The 19,285-nt window shown below is 44.6% G+C and overlaps 1 protein-coding gene across 9 annotated transcripts in view; it reads right to left on the bottom strand.

Annotated features, from left to right (window-relative positions):
* Window positions 1–12,483: 12,483 nt before the first annotated feature.
* The window catches only part of POGZ (pogo transposable element derived with ZNF domain), a 411,414-nt gene continuing 404,612 nt past the window's right edge, over window positions 12,484–19,285 (bottom strand). For 7 of the 9 annotated variants that reach the window (XM_085639417.1, XM_085639420.1, XM_085639422.1 and 4 more), the window contains exons 20-21: window positions 15,412–15,436; window positions 12,484–15,299 (exon numbers count right to left, since the gene is read on the bottom strand). In XM_085639417.1, coding sequence (XP_085495543.1) covers window positions 13,619–15,299; window positions 15,412–15,436 — 1,706 coding nt within the window. In that variant the 3' untranslated portion in view covers window positions 12,484–13,618. The remainder of the gene's footprint in view (window positions 15,300–15,411; window positions 15,437–19,285) is intronic. The other 2 variants (XM_085639424.1, XM_085639425.1) reach the window with 2 other exon arrangements.

The following is a 19,285-nucleotide window of genomic DNA, read 5'->3' as shown; positions in this document are numbered from 1 at the left end:
GGCCGCAGAGAAGTCTTGGACAATCTGGATGGTGTTCACAGCATTTGCAATGACTTTGTCGACGAGAGTGGCGTCGTCGGATCCGTCGTCGACAGGAGAGTCGGCAAACCCGATTTTCTCGACGGCAAAACTATCGTCGTTGATACGGATGCCGTCGACGATACGGATGCAGTCGACGGTGGAATGCTCATTGACGGTGGATCCGTCGTCGTCGACTATGTTGTCGTCGTCGCTGCAGACATCGCCGGTGGCACCCTCGTCACTGAGGTCTTTATCAAAGGTAATGATAGCGTCTACGATATAAGGGCGGTGTTGGCTGCAGTCGATGTCGTAGGCGCTGTCGCCAGTCTCGACGAGAGAGTAGTCGTTGTTGAAGAAGCAGGCGTTGATGGGGATACTGAAGCCAAGAAGGATCTGCGGCTGGATTTATGCCTGGAAGGCCATGAAGGGGTGCAGATTCCAGTTTAGCTTCTGAAGTCCCATAATGAGATGGCAAGACTAGCTCTAAGGCGCCTTTAGACTCTTTTTCCTTTTTATGAGCTTCTTTGGTCTGATGAGGTTTTGGGGTGTTTCTTGACCTCTTCAGACTGACCCTCAGACGGCCTGAGTCTCTTATGGGATTTAGAGGAAGTGTCGCTCCATTTATCAGAAGACGTTCCCTCGGTCTTCTTCAGCCACAACAAAAGTCTGCCCTCTCTATCTCTAAGAGTCTTAAATGAGAAAAGCGTGGCCGATCTTGTACTGTTTTGCCTCATGATGAGGATAGATGCAAAAGATGCAATCCTTGTGGGCCATCATCAATATGAGCTTGATTCTTCCCACAGGATTTACAAGGGTGGAATGATCCTTTCCTGTCAGACATTATAATATCCACAAGAAAATGAGATATATGTGAAAAATTTGGAAGAACTGAGCAGAGGATCAGGGAGACTCTTCACACACACGACGTGCGGTGAAACTCTGAGGGATTCTGCCTCTCTTGGGGAAGTTCTAGAGGGTGCTTGGTTACTGTTTGGTTGTACTTAAAGTTTGATCCTTTTTTAGAAAAGGAGGAAGATAGCTATGAAATGCATGGTTACCACCATGATAGCCTATGGAGGTTTTTTAATTACTGCTTTATTTATATTACCGTGGGACTCCCACTTCGACGACGGGGAATGATTTAAGCATGTGAATCTATGAAATATAACCCAATACTGGATAAATGATTTTTCTCTGGTGGTTTTGCAGTTTCATCACAGCACTTTTGTACCCTTTTCCCACACACTGAAGGGGCGCTTTGGACTCTTATACCTGGAGGAGGTATCCTTGGCCTTAGAATTTTTAAGCTATCAGGCTGCAATCACCATCATTCAGTTTTAGGTAAACAAATTCTTGCAGCTATTATAGCATCTGAGCTGATAACCAAGGTAGAGGCAGTGAAAGTACATTTTATGCAGCTAACTCGTATAAACCTCGAGTTCTCTCATGTTCACAGACCTTGAAGAGGCCTTTTTTGGGATATTCCTTAATAGTCCTAAAGTGCAAACCAAGTCCAGGTGTGCTGGTGGTAAATACCAAGCCAAACCAGGAGAGGCTAAGATTGAGTGTGTTTAGGTGACAAAATACTTAGATGGAGTAGAAATGAGCAGGGCTCTGGTACTCCCTCTCCGTGCAATGTGTGGTAGACATCAGAGATGAAGTGATCTCTGGGAGGGATACAGTCTAACTTAATTGGCCAAAGTTCGGATCTTTTTTTTATCTTATTGATGCACATTTAAAGTGCCACATTTTAAAGCCTTTCAAACATGTTCTATGCTCATACATCTATATTAAAGGTATCCTGAACTCCCACCTCAACAAAGTGGAATGATTCAAGCATGTGAAGCTATGAAAGATTTAATGCTAGTGAAACAAGATATGTATTGGGTTATGTGCTGTAGAATGGCTGCCTTACCCCTGACCTTAAGTAACTATAACCCGCTCCACTGTCGCTTAAATTTAGCCCTTGACGCGACCACCTTCAGGCTGACTTGCTTCACAGTGGCGACATCGGGGGCAGAGCGGTCAGAGTTGCGCACCTGACCTTCTTAAAAATAAACTGTTTTTATCTTTGCTAATATTTGCACATTCGCCTATTTTACCTCACTGTTTTTTCTGGGCACTTTGCACGTGGGAACCAACCTCCCGGTAAGAGCTGTGTTCAATGCTCTGCGGGTAGGAAGGTCCCGTGCACCACTTCCGCTTCAGGCACTTCAGATGCACAGGGCAGCGGTCTAGTTTCTGCACCCAGTGTTGGAGGAAGTCACTTAAATTTAGCCCATTACGCGACCTCGCAGTGGGTGCGTCGCTGGTGCGCCTAAGGCAAGCCCGTCTGCGCCCGACCGGGGCCAGGACCCCTGCACCTTTTACCCCAGCATGCCACAGGTACTCAAGCGCGCAATTATTCCAGCTAAAATAATCATCCCACGGCCAACTGTCTCCATCTTATGCGAGCTGAAAATTCCATATCAAAGTGTCCTCATTGCCCTTTTACACTCTCTCCCCATATTGGGCCTCCTCCCCCTTCAAGGGTAGCTTATAGAATCTTGCTTTTAAACTGTAGATCCCTCCCTGAGCATTCTATGGAAATTTAAATCCTACTACAAGATTTCGCCCCAGAGGTTCTATAACAGAAACCTGGCTCAACCCTAGCTCTGAGCCTGACATAGTGCAAACTCTACCCCAGGGGTATGTGATACAAAGGGTGGACAGAACCACAGGCAAAGGCGGGGGAATCGCGATCATCTATAAGGACCACCTCACCTGCCGCCTACTTGGCAGTCCTCTCCTTGACTGCGAGAATGTACGCTTCTCCTTAGAATTTATCCCTCTCCTCTAGCTCTCAGGCATCCTGATCTACCGCCCCCCCGGGCGAGGTCGGTGCCTTTTGCAACTCTCTTTTAGAAACAGCCATCAATCTAGCTAGCACATCTGCCAATTTCACGCTCCTCGGTGATTTTAATTTACATTTCGACAATCCTGGAGCCACCTCAGATGTCAAGCTAGCAAATTACCTTGCGACACTCCAGCTGGTGCAAAAAGTTAAACTCCCCACACATGCGCAGGGACATTGTCTTGTCCCAGTGTTCTCTAATTTGAAGAATCTCCAGAGAAATGATCCTATCCCCATTCCCTGGTCCGACCATCACTTGGTGCCCTTATCATGTTGCTCCCAGATACCTACCCCCCCCGCCCACCCCTCACGGACCCTCATCCGACCCTGGTTTAAGCTCCCCCAGGAGAACTGGATTCAAGAATTGGAAAAGAACAGACCTCAGTCGGTTCCCTGCCCAGTCATAACGTATAATAACTTCTGCAGTTGGATAGAAAACTCATTGAACCAGGTCCTCCCCAAAACCATGATCACAAAAAAGAACGGCTCACACAGATCCCTCTGGTACTCCGCTGAATTACGCACCTTGAAACATCTGTAAAATATCAGAAAGACGCTGGAGGAAAGACTTTACATCCGACAGCAAGCTCATCTATAGAAGGGCCGTATGCAAATATAGAGCCGAAATAAAGTAAGCTCAGGCATCCTTCTATGAAAATAAAATCGGCTAGCTACCAATTCCCCCAGACAGACCTTTTCCATCATAAAAAGGCTCCTCAAAAGCCCAGTCCCTCTAGTCCCCACTGAACCCTATGGTACTCACTGCGAAAACCAGGCTGAGTTTTTTGTTACTAAAATTCAGATCATTAAAACGCTTCCTCGAATCGACCCCGCATGCATGAGCTCTGCTCCAGACCCCACCTCCATCAATCACCGTTTGGAGCTTTTTCCTCCTCTCCCCCTGGAAACGCTCCTGACCCTAGTGTCCACAGTAAAAAGCGGATCGCCAAGAGACCCAGCTTCCATGTACATCCTAATAAAGGCAGCATCCACAATTGGCCCCACGAGCATTGATGTTATCAACGCCTCACTTAGCACAGGGGTAGTTCCCACCCTCGGAAAAGGGGCAATGTTCAAAACCCTTCTTAAGAAGCCTCAACTGGATCCCGCAGACCTGGGCAACTATCACCCTATCTCCCTTCTGCCTGCGATCCCAAAAATCACTGAAAAATATGTCAACCATATTCTTTCGAATTTCCTTGAAACCTTTAACCTGCTACTTCCCTCCCAAACAGGTTTCCGGCCTCGGCAGAGAACGGAAACAGCCATGTTAGCGGTTGTGGAGGAGAGCCCTAGATACTGGAGGCTAAGCAGCCATCATACTATTGGACCTGAGTGCGGCATTCGACATGGTGAATCACCAAGTCTTGATCCATCGTCTCATCAACTTGGGAGTAGCCAGAACTGCTCTGAGTTGGCTGCGCTCCTTCCAGGTTTTCGAAGAGGGCGTGAGCTCCAAACCCGGCCTCTTCTGTGTGGCGTACCGCAGGGCTCATCTTTGAGCCCTACGCTCTTCAACGCGTATATGGCCCCTCTATCTTCGATCGTGGCTCCTTTCGGGATCCATATGGTTACCTACGCCGACGACACCCAACTGGTCGTAGCTTTAAACCAATCACACAATACTCCACGACCCTTAAAACATGCCTCACGGAAGTCGTAAACTGGATGGGTTCATCCCATTTCAAACTAAATGGAGAAAAGACCGAGATTATGACTCTGGGTAATTTTGACAATATGACACTCAGAACCATCTGGCCAGCATGCATGGGCCCGGTGCCAACCCCTAAGCCAGAAATAAAGAGTCGGGGCATCTGGTTAGACCAGAAACTGACATTCAAAGCACAAGCTAGAAAGACAGTCGCAACTTGTTTTGGCCTGAACAGAATGCCCAGAAAAGTGCTTCACCTGCTCCCTCACCAAGCCAAGAAAATTATGGTCCAATCTCTCGTACTCTCGAGGTTGGACTATAGCAACGCGCTTTACCTAGGAGCCCCGATTTCAGTGATCAACAAATTGCAGACTGTCCAGAACTGTGCAGCTAGACTGCTGACGGGAACACCTAAAACCGGCCCTCCGCCTCCTACATTGGCTTCCAGTGAAAGAGCGAATCACCTTTAAATCCCTCTGAATCGTCCATAGTCTCTTACAGGGGATGGGCCCTCCTCTTATCTCAGCCATAATTCACCCATATAAAGCACGGAGAAAGCTCCGCTCGGATGAACTTCACTTAATTGACACCCCCAGAATCAAACGATCCAGAAGTGGCGGCAGACGTTTCTCTTTCAATGCCGCTAAGCTTTGGAACGCACTGCCCCTCCACCTCCGGAAAGAGACCAGCCATCCCGCCTTCCAGAAACAACTTAAAACCCTTCTGTTCCCCTAAATTATTCTGTTCCATCTGTTCACTAGTCATGCCTAGCGCCGAGGCCTTCTGGTAGCCATGCGCTCTACAAATGCTCTTTTTCATTTAATTTCATTGAAGATGAGCATTGATTAAAAAGAGATGTTGTAAGACCCTTTGTCTACTTGCGCATCCTTGTTCATTTGAATATCGACACAATAGTGTCTTGTGAACGTGTGCACTGAGGACCATGTTGCTGCCATACAAATATCTTGTAGTGGAGTATTTACTTGGAAACAGATGGCTGCTCTCTTCTTACTTGTTGAATGTGTGTTTTGTAATGTCTCTCCTGCATTCTTGTGGCACAACTGAATAGTCTGTGCTATCCATCTTGCAAATGTGGTCTTGGTAGCTGGCATTTCTAGAAAACTATTTGCAAAGAGTTGATTTGTTTTCCTGTTACCCTTTGTCCTTTTGATGTAATGCATTACTGCACATCTTGCATCCAGAGTGTGTAATGTTCTCTCTGCATGAATTTTTGTTTTTTTGAAAAAAGCTTGGTAAATGAATACTTTAGTTCATGTGGATTGGTGAGACAACCTTTGGCATGAATTGTGGGTAGGTACTCATGACAAGTCTGTCTTTGTGAACTTGTAAGTAAGGTTCCAGTAACATGAGAGTTTGTAACTCCCTCACTCTGTGTAGTGATGCTATGGCCACTAAAAAAAACCAGTCTTTAGTGTGAGCATTTGTAAGGTGGCCTTGTGTAATGATTCAAAGGGTGCCTTCATCAATAGTGTGAGTACAATATTTACATTCCTTGTGGAAGCTGATATACTCTTTGGAGATGCAATTCTTTTTGCTCCTTCTGAAAATCGCATGAGGACTGTTGATGTGAAGAAACTTCTCTCAATGTGACCCCTTGTGTAGTCCAATATTGCTGCTAGATGAGCCTTTAAAGATGCATAGGTCAGCTTACAATCTAGAGGGTGTGTTTAGTATTTTACTAAGTTCTTTCTTTAGAGATCCTTTTTAATAATCTTTCTTTCAGACACCAGTATGAGTATATTTTCCATTTAGATATATACCACTTTCTAGTTGTTGGTCTTCTTGCCTCTCTTAATACCACCATTGCCTTTTCTGGTAAAACATAGGTGTCTGAATTTCCGTCTTCAGGAGCCATGCTGCCAGGCTTAAAGACTCTGGTTCTGGGTGGAGCACCCTTCGTTCTTACATTGACAACAGGGCTTGCCCGATTGGTAGTTTGTGAAACATCCTCTGTGATACGAGGAAGAGGTGTGGCGCCGCGGCTAGGGTGACTGACTCCAGAATCTGGGGATCGCGGTTAGATCCCCGGCGCCGGTGGCAGATTAGCCCAGCACCATGTGACTCTGGGCAATAGCTTGCTTAATCTTCCCGATGGCCCCCAGCGCCTAGAGACCCTTACAGGTGATTGTTCGCGCTTTACAAATGTGGATTATTATTATTCTATTAGTTCCGAGAACCATGTTCGTCTTGCCCACTGTGGTGCAATTAGTATCACGGTCATGCTGTTGATCTTGCATTTTTTGATCACCTTGTGAAGCAGTGGTATCGGGGGGGGGGGGGGGGAGAAGCATACGCAAATTTCCCCATCCAATCGATCGACGGTTCATTCCGCATGGACTGTTAGTACTGTTTGGAGGCAAAGCACTGGCATTTCACTTTCTGGGGTGTTGCGAACAGATGGATTTCTAGTGTTCCCAATCTTTGAAAAAAGTTTCATGAGTAAGGTTTGGTACAGTTCCCACTTGTGAGACCATGACGCTTGTTTGCTCTGTCTGCTTCGACATTGTCCTTCCATGGCAAGTGGACCGCTACAATCTCCATCTTCCTTTGAATAGCCCAGACCACATCTCTAGTGCTAGTCTTGACAGTGGTATAGACTTTGACCCTCCTTTTTCGTTTATATAAAATATGGTGGTTGTGTTGTCCATCTGGATGAATATTGATTTTCCCCATAGCTCTTTCTGAAAGGCTTTTAAGGGTAGGAATACTGTTTTTAGTTCTATGATGTTGATGTGTTGTACTGAATCCTGGTCCTTCCGGGACCGCCCTGACTTTAAGATTGTTCATGTGTGCTCCCCATCCCATCTGTGAGACATCTGTTGTTATGGTCACAGTTGGAGTTGGTTGTGTAAATGTTCTTCATTGTGTTATTTGTGCTCTGCTCCACCGAGCTATCTCTTCCTCTATCCTTTGCAGGCAATCACTAGATCTTCCCAACTCCCCGCTGTTTGCGACCATTGATTTTGTAGCCGTTCCTGAAATGGTCTAATGTGGAGTCTTGTGTTTGGTATCAACGTGATGCAAGAAGCCATCATTTCTACTGTTAGAGCTTGACCCTTCCCATACAGCTGCATCCCCTTTAAGAGCGCACCTGTTCTCTTCTCGCTGGAAAATAGTTTCCCTTGTATCGAATTTATTCTGGCCCCCAAGAACATTTTCTCCTGTTCTGGTTCGGGTGATGACTTCTCCATGTGTATTGAGAACCCCAGCTGATAAGCACTGTTATTACTTGCTGCGTGTGCGCTTTGCATTTCTTGTATGAGTTTGGTCTTACCAGCCATTCGTCCAGGTAGGGATAAATGTGTATTCTCTGACTTTGCAGGTGTGTCGCTACTGTTGCTAGACACTTTGTGAATACTCTTGGTGTTGATTTTATTACGAAAGCCAGTACTTTAAACTGGTAGTGTTTTCGTTTGCCAAGGAATTTCTGGTGGCTTGAGGTCATGGTAATGAGTACACGTCCTTTAAATCTATTGTTACCATGTAATTCCCCACTTGTATTTTCTGTATTATCTCTCGCATGGTAGACATCTAGAATCTTTGAGTTCTTATGAACTTGTTTAAAAACCTAATCTCAGTGACCCATCTATCTTTGGAATTAGGAAATATATTGAGTAGTTTCCCTTGCTTCTTTCCAGTCTTGGCACTAACTCTATAGCATCTTTTGACAGCATATCCTCTACCTTCTTGATTAGATGGGCTGTTTCCTCCTTTGAATGTATGTTTTTCTTTGGTCCTTTACATGGGAGTGTCTTGTTTAATTCTTTGTAATATCCAAATTGTATTGGTTTTAAAACCCATTTTTTTGTGGTGATATTTCTCCACTCCTGGAGGAAATCTTTTAATCTGCCCCCTTCTGGTGTTGTGTCCTTGATGACCTATTCCTGTCCCCTTGTGTGTTTGAACTGTTATAGTTGCAACCTTGTGAACTCTGACAAGTCACTTATGTGCTTTGTGTCTGCTGTTGTCAGACTACCTCCCTGGAATGACTGTTGATACGTCTGATGGGATGTACATGTCTGGAAGGACAACAGTTGATGGCCAGAATGCAGAACAATGTCATACATTCACCCCAGTACAGAGATCTGGGCCTACATCCATCGTTTTTTTGCTCACCATGCCATTCCAGTTTGAACCCAGCCATATGCAAATCAGTCTTGACCCTGTGCCTCATGGGAACAGTCCAGCCAGAACTGCCGAGCCAGGTCCTCCCTGGACTGGAAACAAGCATCCTAGGACCGGTTTCAGGGTTTCACCTCTCTTCAGCCAGGATAGCTTGATTCCAGTGGCATGGAGAGGACGGGACTCATGTCTGAGCATACCCGTCCCACTCGGGGTGACAAACGCAAAAACAACAGTTGGACAGAAACCCCGGAACCGGTCCTAGGATGCTTGATTCCGGTCCAGGGAAGACATGGCGTGGCTGTTCGGGCTGGACTGTTCCCATGAGGCACAGGGTCAAGACCGATTTGCATATGGCCATGTCTGAACTGGGGTGGCGTGGTGAGCAAAATAACGATGGATTAAACCCAGATCTGTGACTGAGGGTGAATGTTTTGCCAATGTGCAACATTCCGTCCATCATCTTGTGTGTTTATCTTGTCTGGAAGGAGCCCGTTCCTGTCGGTCTTCGTGAGGGTACTGTTCCCCTGCGCATATTGCCTCTGAACTGTAGTGCCCCCATAGACTTTGCAGTTTCATTGTCTTTTTTCAATTGATTCAGAGTCTCAACAACCGTACTCACAAATAGTTGGTAGTTCTTTTCAATGTCATGTGCCGAACTTATTAAGATTCATTCTTCATTGCCAAACGTGATATTCCATTTCTTGGCTGTAAACACTAAACCACACACACACACTAAACCACACACACACTAAACCACACACACACTAAACCACACAAACACTAAACCACACACACACACACACAAACACACACACACCCCCCCCCCCCCGTCATAGAACCCGCCATGAGTCATGTAATATGCAAGGTCATAACCAGTGCATGGAGGGGGTGCAAGTTATAGTTAGCACTGATAACTACATCTCCTGAATTTCTGTGATTTTTGAAAGTTAAAACTTTGTTACAACTTAAATTTTCCTTTTTATCTTTGTTTTTTTCCAGTGAATTTCCAAGATTTTTTTTTAAATATAAAATGTAGATTTTATTACCACACCAAACTATAACACTTTAACCCTTGTTTTTCTTCCGTGAATTTTAGTTTTTTTTTTTTAAACGTAAATATGTTATTATGAAATGTAGCACAAACCATAGAAGAGTGTGGGGGAAGGACTGGCCTCTCCAATGACACCTGTCTCTGGCTTATGGAGTGTGCGCAGTATGGTGTTTGGAGAGGGACTACACTCTCCACTGACACTTCTCTTTTGGATTAAGGGTGTGCGTAGTAGGGTGTGGGGAGGGACTGGCCTCTCCACTGAAGCCCCTTCCCAGGGTGGTAGGTGTGTGTAGCAGAGAGTAAGGAGGGACTGGCCTCTCTGCTAAGACCCCTCCTCAGGGTGACAAGAGTATGTAGTAGGGTGTGACCAGACAAGTGTGGCAGTTGAGAAACCTCTTTCTGGGGTCACGTTCTCATATTTTAAGAATAGAACAAATGCAGTTTACAGCATATTTTTTAAAACATTCAAGGTAAAAACACAGGTTTTACAGGTACTTGTAGGCACTTTAAAGAGGGGTTATAATAATCCAGAGGATTGTGCTTGAACCTCTCTTGGGAAATGCTGGTGTGTAGGAGAGTGTGGGAAGGAATGGCCTTTCCACTGAGACTTCAACGCTCGGATGACGGGTGTGTGTAGTAGGTTGTGGGGAGGGCCTCGCCCCTCTGCTGACACCACTCTCTTGGATTACGGATGTGCATACTAGGGCATGGGAAGGGACTGGCCTCTCCCCGACACCTCTCTCTTAGATAAAGGCGGTGTGTACTAAGTTGTGGGAAGGGACTGACCTCTCCACGGACACCTCTCTCTTGGATGACCGGTATCGTAATAGTGCGTGGGGGAGGACTGGCCTCTCAACTGAGACCTCTCTCTTGAATAACGGGTGTGTGGGTGAACTGGCCTTTCCGCTGAGGTTTCTCTTTTGCATCACGGGTGAGAATAGTACAGACTGGCATCTCCGCTGAGATCTCTTTCTTGGATGGCAGATGTGCATGCTAGGATGTGGGGTGGAATTGGCCTCGCCACTGAGACCTCTCTTGAACAACGGGTGTGCCGTGTGGGGAGGAACTGGCCTCTCTGCTGAGATCTCTCTCTTTCGTGAGAAGTGAGCATAGTATGGTGTGGGGGAGGAACTGGCCTCTCTGCTGAGATCTCTCTCTTTCGTGAGAAGTGAGCATAGTATGGTGTGGGGGGGAACTGGCCTCTCAGCTAAGACCTCTCTCTTGGATGATGGATGTACATAGTAGGGTGTGGGAAGGGACTGGCCTCTCCACTTCCAACTCCTCCCTTGGGTGACAGGTACGCATAGTAGAGTGCAGAAAGAGATTTCATACCCCTTTCAGTTTTTGACGATAGTGTGAGTATCCTGCGGGATCGCTATATTTTTCAAATTGAGCTATCAGTTTGCTTCATCACCGAAATTATCCCTTATAGAACTCCTCTGAATTACTAGGGGGGACATGATGCCTTTATCCTGTCCCCTAATATAGCTATTCACAATCATATTTACAACACATGCAAAATTTTACAATCGTCAGTAATGCCCATTTAATTTCTGTTCCTCCTAAAGCCAGCCAATCAGAGCACTTGCTCTCATGGCACTCGCAGGAGCGAGACTGCTGACAGGAAAAAAGAGCTTCTGGACCAATCAGATGGATCAATTTTTGAATCTACGCAACCGCGGGACTTTAGAGAGAGTTCTGGGAACCAAACTGTCCAGATATACACATATTTCTGTCCCTTAAGATCTCAAAAACTACCGAACAGATTTACACCAGCCCAATTTCAGAACCATAATCTAGCTACAAGCCAAATTTGGTGTATTTCCGTTCAGCAGTTTGTGTGTTATCGGTTTCCAAAAAAGTCTTTGGAAAATGCATGGGATTTTGTGTTTTGGGACTTCCCTTTTTTCTTAGCCCCCACTTGACAGATCACCCCGAATCTTCCCAGCAAGGGGCTGAAGTGACCATATATTGGTGGTAGAAGGTGTGAGTTCAAACGGGAGACATCAGTCAACTCTTTAAAGATCAGAATTCCAGGTGATATAGAAAGTGTGATTTTTGCTCATATAGTGTTCCAGGGTTTGCAGTCTGCACTGGAAAGGAGCTCCCATCAATGAGGGAATTTCTGAACCAGGGAATGGTAAGAAATATGCCAACCCTCATCAGACTGTCCTTGTTTGTTGGAATCGCCAAGTATGCACTGCAGGAAACACGGCTTGGCACCATTGATGGACGGCTGTGCAATGCAGAGGTCCTTGAAAGGTCTGCACCCAATGAAGAAACACAAGGTATGGGAATGTGAATTAGAAGGCACTCAGTCTAGGATGTTTTAGTGTGTGAATGATCCAGCATTTTCAGAAAATGGGTATCTTAATCTTTACAGAATGAGTTTTAAGTGGTTGCTAGATATCCACTGGTCCATTACTAACAGGAAAGGGTACATAAGTCTAGGTTTTTACAGTTTGAGCAATATCTAGGTTTTGTCTGCGCAGTTGTAGCAGAAAATGAGGTTGAGGGATTTGATGATATCTGGTGCGGGGCAGAGGTAAGCACTGAAGAGAAGTGGAACTTTAGAGGAAGCCTGCAATACTGAGGCGAGGTAAGGAAGAAAGCAATTGAGAGAAGCCCTTTGTCTTAAGGGTAGGCATATTATTTAAACTTCTTGGATAATAATTGATACACATAGCACAATTGTGACAAAAAAACCAAAATAAACACAGGTTTAGAAATCCATTTCCCTGGCTTTATTCAACGTTTCGCATATGTACATGTTAGATTTGAAGCATTTACAGAAATGGGGAGGCTATTCCTCCCTTGTCCTTAGAGCAGGCTATTCCCATCTCAGATTGAGAGAAGGAAGGCCCATCATGCTATCCATTAAGTCCAAATGCATCTATGTAATTAAAAAACTCTCAACGCACATGCAAACCGTAGAAAAATTTAGTTGGCAGTGAAAAATAAAAACCTAGCATTTTCTTGCATGTATACAACACCGTTTTGGATTTAGCCAGTCAGGCCCAAATGTGCTAAATGATGCAGCGTGGGACTTCACTGCTCACTTAAAGGTCAAATGCTGCTTTCACAGCTCCGACTTATCAGATGTAGAGGAGATGAGGAGAGGGCACTTTTCATTGGTGTCAGGAAATGTTCCATAAGCTGTAGAGTGCTCTAACACTGATTATGTTTGAGATTCCTAGCGGGCAGATTTAAAATACTGACCAGGATTCCCTTCACTGATTTTCGACAGGCATGCCCCACTTTGGAACCTCAACCGTGTATTGGTTTAAAACGTCCAGGTCACTGAATACAAAGGTACACCAAGAAGATTCCTCAGTAGAAGGACTTGTAAGGTGTGACGAGACTTCATGAGCAGTTGCTTCAGACCTTCCACACAACAGCAACCACTTGGAAAGCTCAGTTACCATTGATGCCTCAAGGTCAAGTTCTAAATATTTAAAAAATCTGTTCTTCTGAAGACATCTTCAAAATTAATATATTTATACATATACATTATATATATATATATATACTGGTTCAGTAACTATTTTGTGTCATCAGAAATTGCCATACTGGCAATGGTAGTGTAATGAAAAACAATTCTGCACATTAAAACTACTGTACAGTGAGGTAAAGAAAAACAGAAATACTCACCCACAATATATATATTTCCTTTCTTTCAGAAAATACCAAACAGTGATTAAAAAATGCACAAACGCAGGAAATTAAGAAAAATGGCTATTCTTCCAGGTGACACCTACAGATTTGTAAAACCCACAAGGAAGGGAATGCCTTGTTCAACAAAAGGTAAAACAAAAGCTAATTTCTAGATCATCTCCCTAGGAAAAAAGTCTCAAATTCAGATCTCCATTGGTACTAAATCAGTCTCGTCAAACCCATAGAAGGACTCTGCGTCACTGTCTCCCTCAAAGAGCTGGTGGAGGACCTCTGGGTCCGTGCTTTCTTCGAGCTGCTTATGGCAGTTTTCAGTGCTTGTTTCAGGTGGACTGTAGTTGCAGTTTACAGTGCTTTCTTCTGGTGGGCCATCATTGCAGAGGTCTGCACTTTCTTCTGGTTGGCTATCATTGCCATGGTCTTGGTCAGTGTCCTCATCCTGCATCCCCTCATTCAGCTTGAGCTGCGCTTCAAGTACATTGATTAATTCCTCTTGCATTTCAGCATTGCGCTTCGCCGTATTGGCAGTGCCGTCATGACCAGGCAGGACGCTTGCAACAAGAAACGACTGCTGGACCAGTTCGGAGTGATCCGCAATTACCTTTAGTACCTCTGCCAACCAGCACAAGACCAGCTGCAGTATAATTTCAGACCCACAGCTAGCCTCTGCCATTTTCTGGGCTTGCTCCCTCCACTTTTTGTGTAAATAGTTTTTCACAGTCCTTTTGATGCACACATCTAGGGGCTGGATTTTAGAACTGCAACCAGTGGGAACGACAGCAGGAAGAGTACAGGTAGAACTCAACAAGGACAGTGTCTCCTCTGACAGATGTGTTCGATGGCAGTCCAGCACCAGCATCCCTTTATTATTAGGGCCATCAGTATGTTTTTGCCACACTCGTGTTGACCAATGTTCCATTATCTCATCATCACTATAACCATTTTCTTTTGCTTCCAACACAATGGACTCCGGCACCTCTCCCAACTGGTTCAAATGACCTCGAAAAAATACCATGGTTGGAAGGAGGCTTCCATCAGCCAGAATAGTAAGTACCAACTCACACCAAGGCTCCCCAGTTCCCACCATTAACAGAGCATTGTCCTTTTTCTCATCACTTGCCAGCAACTCAGTGTCCAGGAAGAGGGAGAGCTCATCGATAGCAGCAATCATGGAGAGCGGGAGGTCCTGATTGTGTATTTGTCTCTGTACAAACTCTATGAAATTCTGGGCATTCTCCTCTGTATCTTTTGGAAGAGGGTGTGCCACTGCCACTTTTGAGTGTGTGCTCAAGTTGTGTCTCAACATAAACCTCACCGCCCATTCATAGGAAATCTTAAAGCCTCCTTCCAGTGATCGTCCAATCTTAGTTGCCTTTTGAAAAAGAGTCTCTTCATTCACAGGCTGCTGCTGTTCTCTCTGGGTGAGGACCCATTCAGCCAATTTCTCTTCTGCCTCTGCACCAAGATATTTACCCTCTGATAGACTCTCCAGGTTTTCCTCCTGGAAAGTCTGGAAACGGCGAAGCCAGCGTCTGATGCGCCTCGGTGGGTTCCCGAAGTGCTCAGCTGCCTGCTGGATGTTGCAGCACAAGGCAAACAGCACAACCCGTAGCTTCTTAACAGACAGCTGTTCCTTCTTGAAGGTGGGTTCAGACTGTTTGCTGTGCACCTCCTCATCATGATCATCCTCCTGCTCATCGACATCAATGGTGTCCTCTTCCAAATGGGACAATGCTTCGTCTGGTACAGCTGGAACAGATTCAGGAGGAGATTCGTCTTGGTCCATCTCTGGTGGAGAACTCTCTATTGCAGTTACTTCTTTGTAAACAGACACGTCAGTCACAGATTCCGGAGTAGAGATTTTCCTTTAAAAGAAAAAAATGAAAAGAAAATGTAAGTGGCAGCACAGATTAAAAGAGAAAAAAAAAAAGAACAAGGCCATTGCCACACTTCAAGAAAATACATGAATATAATTACCTGGGATGAGATACTGGAGTAGATTCTGAAAAGAAATTAAGATAGGATTATAATTGAGCTATTCAAAAACTACTGTAAATAGCAATATGAGTGCACAAGACTTAAGCCAGACTATAATAGGTCACAACGATTTTTATACTCTGGGTGGGGGAGGGCGATCTGCTTCACCTTCTGCTTTTTTTGCGGTTGGGTGAAAATGCTTTGATATGTTATTACTTGTAAAATCCTTATGTCCCGAACCCTCTGGGGGAACTTTTTTGCTCTAGTGTCTCAATTCATATAAAATTACAGTCTATTTTTACAAATTGTTGTCAGAATTCTGGAGTACCATGTCGATTTCTCCTGCAGTTGTTTTGGTGCTGTTTAAATGCTTTACACCAGTTCCTCTGTGTGAGCCTTATTGCTCAGTGCCACAGCTACCCAGTTTCAAGCTACCCAGGGTTGAGCTGATGGGTTGACAGACGAAACCTACTGAGCCTAAACAAGTTGGTAGGTGTGTTACACTGTGAGATGGCACAACCATACCATATGACACACCCCATTTCCTCACACCAGGCATGAATGTCTACACAGTAATGCGTTGTGAAGGTGTGCATTATAGACCATGTAGCTGCTTTAAAGATGTCTGTAAGTAACTGGTTTCCCACAGAGGCCAAACTGGCTCTTTTCTTGCAAGTAAAAAGTGCTTTACGCATTGGATGAAGAGCATGTTTTGCTTTGGTGCTACGTACCTCGATTCCCTTTAATATCCACTTTATCATACAAAGCCTGACTTGGAGATTGGGTTTCCCAATTGGAGTTTTGCAAATGCAACAAAGTTGCTTTGTTTTGAAAATATATTTGCAGTTAATATAATAAATTTTTATTTTTTGTAGAACAGAAATACTGTACATTTTTCACTTAAGTGCCATATTTTGTCCAATAGGAACAACAGTGTAATACATTTTGTAAAGAACACTAACAGCGCAAAATATTTAACCTGCACACTTAATCACTCCCCTCAATGGCCTCTTCATTTAAATGCATGACCCACCGGATGGCAGACCACTGTGAATTGAGGCCCTTGATCGTGGTGGGTAGCCACCGGCAGACTTTAGATGAGTGACTTTAGGGCTGTATTGCTGCATTGGATTACAGTGTATAGGTGCACATTGGGACAAATGGGATGTACATCGTATAGTACTTGTTGGCGTGAGCTCCTGGGAGGACATGGATGATTATTATGATCATTGCTGATGTATTTAAATGAAGAGGCCATTGAGGGGAGTGATTAAGTGTGCAGGTTAAATATTTTGCGCTGTTAGTGTTCTTTACAAAATGTATTACACTGTTGTTCCTATTGGACAAAATATGGCACTTAAGTGAAAAATGTACAGTATTTCTGTTCTACAAAAAATAAAAATGTATTATATTAACTGCAAATATATTTTCAAAACAAAGCAACTTTGTTGCATTTGCAACCATGTCCTCCCAGGAGCTCACGCCAACAAGTACTATACGATGTACATCCCATTTGTCCCAATGTGCACCTATACACTGTAATCCAATGCAGCAATACAGCCCTAAAGTCACTCATCTAAAGTCTGCCGGTGGCTACCCACCACGATCAAGGGCCTCAATTCACAGTGGTCTGCCATCCGGTGGGTCATGCAATCTAATCGTCTCAGCCCATGTCATGAGGTGTTCCGCCAGTTTGTCATCTCACAGAGTCTGTTGCTTCAGCAGCTTCGCGGCTGCAGCTCATTCTAACATATCTCTTGTTCAAACTTCGACATTTGGCAGGCGAGCACTGAGCAATGCATAGCTACCCTCCTCTTTGCCAGCACCATTCCCGCTAAGTTACATTTTCTAGCCATTTATTCCTTTATGTATGGATGAACAGACCCAAAAGGCAGTGCCTAACCAATGTTGCAGTGTGCAGTGCTCGGCCTGTGCTACCTGCTACCACTGCTATGGCCTCCATCAGGAAATTTCTCTCTCACCAATTAAAAGTGAGGTGCATAAAGTCTGCTCCTTCCTCCCAACATCTGACACCCGGAAGAGCGCTACATATATATTCTATTAAACCCGATAGGGTCGAATAATTCATATGCAAATAATTGTACTGAATACGTTTGAAAAAGGTGTTACCCAACACCTGTAACTCCCATACGTACTTTGAACCAAACAGCATCTGTGGGTGTATTAGAAGACTCCCCTTCCGTTTTTTGTGCACCCTCAACAGATGAAATGGCATATCCACTTGAAGGGCTCTGTACAATAATGTGTTCAACTTTTTACAGTTCGATAAAGCAAACATATCAAGCATCACTCTAGTTGGCGAGTGGGAGTCTAAGAAAATAGGCCATCTCTCTGGACATGCATGCTATTTTTGCATATTACAGAAATTGGCCCGCTCCAACATTAAACATCTTTCATGCATCCATAAAACTCAAAAACAGATTGTTAGGGTACAGGTCTGCAAGACTCTGACAGCCCACCCCCAACCCCTAAAGACAATTTGTGCAAAGAGGTGTTGTGCCATTTTCTCGTGTTTGATGCAAATGGGAAGTGACATGCCACACTTAATCACTGCATCCCATACTTTACAGACTTGCCTAATATGGGAGATACTAAACTGTCTAGTGCATGGTCCCAATGGGTGCCTTTGACTAGCCTTCGCCCCCCCCCCCACAATTGTCATCTTGGCCAACCAGTGCACCACATGCTGGAGCTGAACAGCCATATAATAAAGCTCCATATCAGGTATCTCCAACCCCCCTTCAGCCAACTTCCTCGCCGTAGTATCCAGCTTGATTCTACTTCATTTTCCAGCCCAAAACAATTCCACAAGGAGCGAGTCCATTCAGCAAACACCCTGCACGTAACGATTGTGTCTCGAAAATGACAGAGGCACCATGGCAGGAAGACCATTTTATGGTTAATTTAATACATTAATGCTTTTTTTTTTATATCTAAGGTGTGCAAAGCTCTTCTGCCATGGACAAAGCTTATGGAAACAAAATAGGCAAGTCAATCGTCTGTTTGACATGGAGACAACCTTTGGAAAGAAACGCAGATTCGGCAAGACAACCCGATTTTATGAATTTGAATGAGAGGCTACTTAGATGATTGCAAGCCAAAATGTTTAACTCTAAGTAAGGAAGCGATTTCCACTAGAAAGGCTTCTTCCCAGGAGAGATTTTGCATCCCAAGACAAGCGGTGGTCCCATAAGTTGCATGAGAACTACATTCAAATAGCACATAGGAGCCAGTGGTTTTCTTGCAGAAATAACTCTTAAGGCCCTCCATAAAGACTTCAGCTGGGATCTTAAATAAAAATCTATGTTGCCTGTTATGCATGTACGCAACTACGTCTGCAGAGTGAAGCCTAATAGATGTGCATGGCAACCCTGATTTCTTTAAGTGTAAAAGATTGCAGATAATGTCTTGGATGGGTGCATGCAGAGGTTGTAAATCTTTACTAATGCAATAATGAACAAACAGTTTCAATTTTGCAGCATAGCAAGCCTGTGTGGTAGGCCTCATAGTTCTCGCAAAATGAGCATACACTCCACTGGAAGTCAAACTGACAAGTATCAAGACCTCAGGAGCCAAATCGCAAAATTTGTTTCCTTAAGATTTTGATGTCTCAGTTGCCCCTGATGCAGTTACAGTCTGCTTACAGGAGTTACTTCTTGTATAATAATAATAATAATAATAATAATAATAATAATACTACTTATCTCCGATCATTCCCCGCTGTGGCTGCTCTTTGACACCGAGTCGCGGTCTGCAGGGCGGATCGCTCCCATCAACCCGTGGTACCTGCGAGACCCTACGACTCGCGACAGCCTGGTTAAGGCTATGGACCAATACTTCCTTGACAACGAGG

Source organism: Triturus cristatus, chromosome 12 (assembly GCF_964204655.1).
Source record: "Triturus cristatus chromosome 12, aTriCri1.1, whole genome shotgun sequence".
NCBI classification, from domain to species: domain Eukaryota; kingdom Metazoa; phylum Chordata; class Amphibia; order Caudata; family Salamandridae; genus Triturus; species Triturus cristatus.
The sequence above is the reverse complement of the archived record's forward strand: the minus strand, read 5'-3'. Positions and strand labels throughout refer to the sequence as shown.